Genomic DNA, 3,398 nt, shown 5'->3' on the forward strand with positions numbered 1-3,398 from the left:
AAAAATTATCCCAAATCGAAACATCTTTCATCTGCATCACACCTGAAGATTAATGGTGGCTGATGACCAACAATCATTTCACTACTGAGTTGGTAGGTTCTTTTAATACAAGAACCCAGGAAAATATGTTTAAATTTTAGATGAGTGATGAAATAGGGCTTTGAATTCATCTGATTCCAAACCTTCATTTTATAGTATTTTAATTAAGGAATTTTTAAGTAGGCATAAATCTGTATTTTAAAAGTAAGTAAATGCCCTCAATTACCCCCACCAATTTTGTCAGGCAGATATTAACCAAGCTTCAATAGTACAAGACAAAAATTTAATGAAAATTGGTCAGTAACTATGTATAATCCACAGGGCTAAATAGTTACATGGGACTGTAGTAGAAATTTAAAATAGAACAGATACTGGAGGAAAGGTCACATATTATCATCATCTGATTCATCTTCTTCCTTCAAAGATTCCTGTTAAGAGAAAATTAGTGGGCAAGTTAAGATACAATAGCCTCAATTAAGCACCTGTCATTAAAACTTCCTTTACTTATAACCCGAAGTGAACACTTTTTTAGAAGATACCCAAGTAAAGAAAGGATGATTAAGTAAATCTTGCTGTAACAATCAACAACTATATCCTTGACAGAATATATACATATGAAAGCATTAAATGTCCTGAAAATCCCTTGCAATTTTCACAAAAAAATTTTTCTTTTGGAACCAGGGCTGCAACTTTGTCCTCACTGGAGAGAACCTAGAAAATTTCTATCTTTAGTTCACTTGAAACTCTGGTGTTATTTAATAAAACTCAACCAAGTTTGTTTATTATTTAACACATGATTTTAGAGAATTTTTTATGTTGTGGCTTACCTTAGCATATTTCTCTGCTTCTTCCCTTACGTCTTTTGGAACAATTTCATGTCTTCCTTTAGTTACTGTAAATTAAGCCATATATTTAAATGAATTAAAAATGAGAAGTATGTTGTGATTTGCAATACCATACAATCTACCCCATCCATAGGTATGACTCATCTAATCATGCAAAATTGTACTATGAGTAACACTAGATGCTTTGAACTCTTTTGTGTGTTTCCTCCACATGAGATTATATGTGCCCAAATCAAAGCAAGCTCTTGTGGAAATGAAGAGTAAATTATACACCCTGATTTATAAATCCTGAGCATTAATTTATAACATAAGGTTAGATTTTTAAAATATCCTGCCTTGAAATCCTGTGGTTATTATGCAAGAAAGAAAAAATTTGGTGATTTCTCAGTAATATCTTTTAAAACCATGAAATGGATGTTTCAAAAAGTAAACTGTTCACAACTTAAGTAATTATTAAAAAGAACTTTCTCCTCATTAGACTACCTGATAACATTGTTTTGGTTTTCTTTATATTAGAAAGGACACCTAGTGGTAATTAGGTGCAGTAAGATGACGCATATCAAATAAATGTACAAAAATAACTTACATTCACCAACCCAGCTGAGTTCTAGTTCAAAAGCTTTATCCTTAACTTCATCATGTACTATGTAAATTCTAGAACAGAAAAGGGAAAATTAACATTTTTGGCAACCTCCAAACATTGTAGTTCACCCACCCACAGTCAGTACAAATTAAAACACACATCCCTAATAAAAGTATTTATTTCTGAAATTACACACAGACACATTCTACAGTCTATATTATTATGAACACTAGAAAAGATAACAAATTACACGGGGATTGAGATAAAATTAAACACTTTTGCCCTCCCTACAAATACTGAATATACCTATACAACCAAGTTCAGTTTATTTTGATACATTGTTTTAAAGATACGGATTCAATGGGAAAAGGCCATCATTAACTGTGCCTTTTCAGGGTATTTATTTTTTTCTGTTCATTAACCATTTTAAGAGATGGGGCTCACTATGTCGCCCAGGCTGGAGTTCAGTAAGGATCATAGCCCACTACAGGCTTGAACTCCTGGGCTCCAGTGTTCCCCCGCCTTAGCCTCCCGAGTAGCTAGGACCGCAGGCAACCAGATTATTTTTAAAACCATGTAATTTACGGCCTTGCAACTATTAGCGGTCTCTTCAACCTACAGCTTCTTGGCAGTAATCTTTTTAAAACCTTTGACCATTTTATAATGGTTTTTATGCCACTTAACCTGGCCTTCACACTGCAGTATATTACAAATTGCAGCAAATAAAGAAGCGATTTCATGCAACATACTGAAGTAACAGAAAAGGCATCAAAAACTTAAGTATAGGCAAGGAGCATGGTGGCTCATGCCTATATTCCCAGCACTTTGGGAGTGTTTGCCTACACTCTGATCTGGAAGAATCATGAATTTCTGAAGCATCATCACCCAGGTTTATTAACTTTGTTGTTGGCTTACTATTCCAAATATCTGTTACATAGTATTTTACTTTATATACCTGTAATATATAAACCACTCAGGTTTTCTTAAGCTGTAAATGTTTTGAAATACTGCTTTTCTCATCTTGTTACAAAAACTTCCACAATAAACCTGAAAAGGTAAAACGTATCTTTCCTAAAAAATATAAATAAGCCAGTTTCATGGATCATGCATAAATAATTAGCTGTAAACCAATAAGCTTTCTTGGAGGCAATCTAAGATTATTGTTGGGACTTACCAGATTTGAGAAGTTGGGAGCTAAGAAATGAAGCCCCTAAAAGTCCACTATATGTCCTCCTACCTTTAACTTGTCACTTAATAGCAGTTTGGGCAAAGGCTATTTTTTCCCATTCTATTCACTATTACTTGAAAATGTAACTTAATTAAAAGTATATTCTCCTCCTTAATGAGGTTTCTTAGAATGTAAATTCACCTTCTAAAATTTATACACTTATTACCAAACAAAACAGCGTCTTTGAATTAGCATAATGTATGTGGAAAGGTCAAGTTAAATATTTTTGTAGATGGTAAGGAAAATTCCAATTCCAACTTACATTTTTGCAACTTCTTTAACAATATCGCGGCAGGTCATTTCTTTCATCTACAGAAAATAAAACGTAAATTATATGAGTCAAAAGAACACCATTTTCCACTTGTGTAACTATTTTCACAACTTTTATCAATAACCCATATTTTTGAGATAGATACTTAGATATAAAACCAAGGAAAATAACTGAAAGTCAAAAAAAACTCAGAACCGAAGTTGTCTGATTTACAACTTAATGTTTGTAAATTAATATACCAAAATAGATTTTCTGGATAATCCATAGGCACCACTAACTTTGTGATAAAATTTATAAAAACCCAGGCCCTCTTTGAATCTATTCATAGACAGACCCTGAAGTTTCAAAGATTAGAAATCTGTTTTTCTTTTTTCTTTTTTTTTTTGAGACAGAGTCTCACTCTTTTGCCTGGGCTAGAGTGAGTGCGATGGC

The 3,398-nt window shown here is 33.0% G+C and overlaps 1 protein-coding gene across 1 annotated transcript in view; it reads right to left on the reverse strand.

Moving 5' to 3' along the window:
• Positions 1-308: 308 nt before the first annotated feature.
• PSMA3 (proteasome (prosome, macropain) subunit, alpha type, 3) overlaps positions 309-3,398 on the reverse strand; it is a 23,573-nt gene continuing 20,483 nt past the window's right edge. Inside the window, exons 8-11 of the mRNA XM_012663787.1 lie at positions 2,958-3,004; positions 1,471-1,538; positions 867-931; positions 309-467 (exon numbers count right to left, since the gene is read on the reverse strand). Of these exons, the coding sequence (XP_012519241.1) occupies positions 423-467; positions 867-931; positions 1,471-1,538; positions 2,958-3,004 (225 nt within the window). The 3' untranslated portion in view covers positions 309-422. The remainder of the gene's footprint in view (positions 468-866; positions 932-1,470; positions 1,539-2,957; positions 3,005-3,398) is intronic.

The sequence above is a fragment of the Propithecus coquereli genome, unplaced genomic scaffold, assembly GCF_000956105.1.
Source record: "Propithecus coquereli isolate 6110/MARCELLA unplaced genomic scaffold, Pcoq_1.0 Scaffold83, whole genome shotgun sequence".
Classification (NCBI taxonomy): Eukaryota; Metazoa; Chordata; class Mammalia; order Primates; family Indriidae; genus Propithecus; species Propithecus coquereli.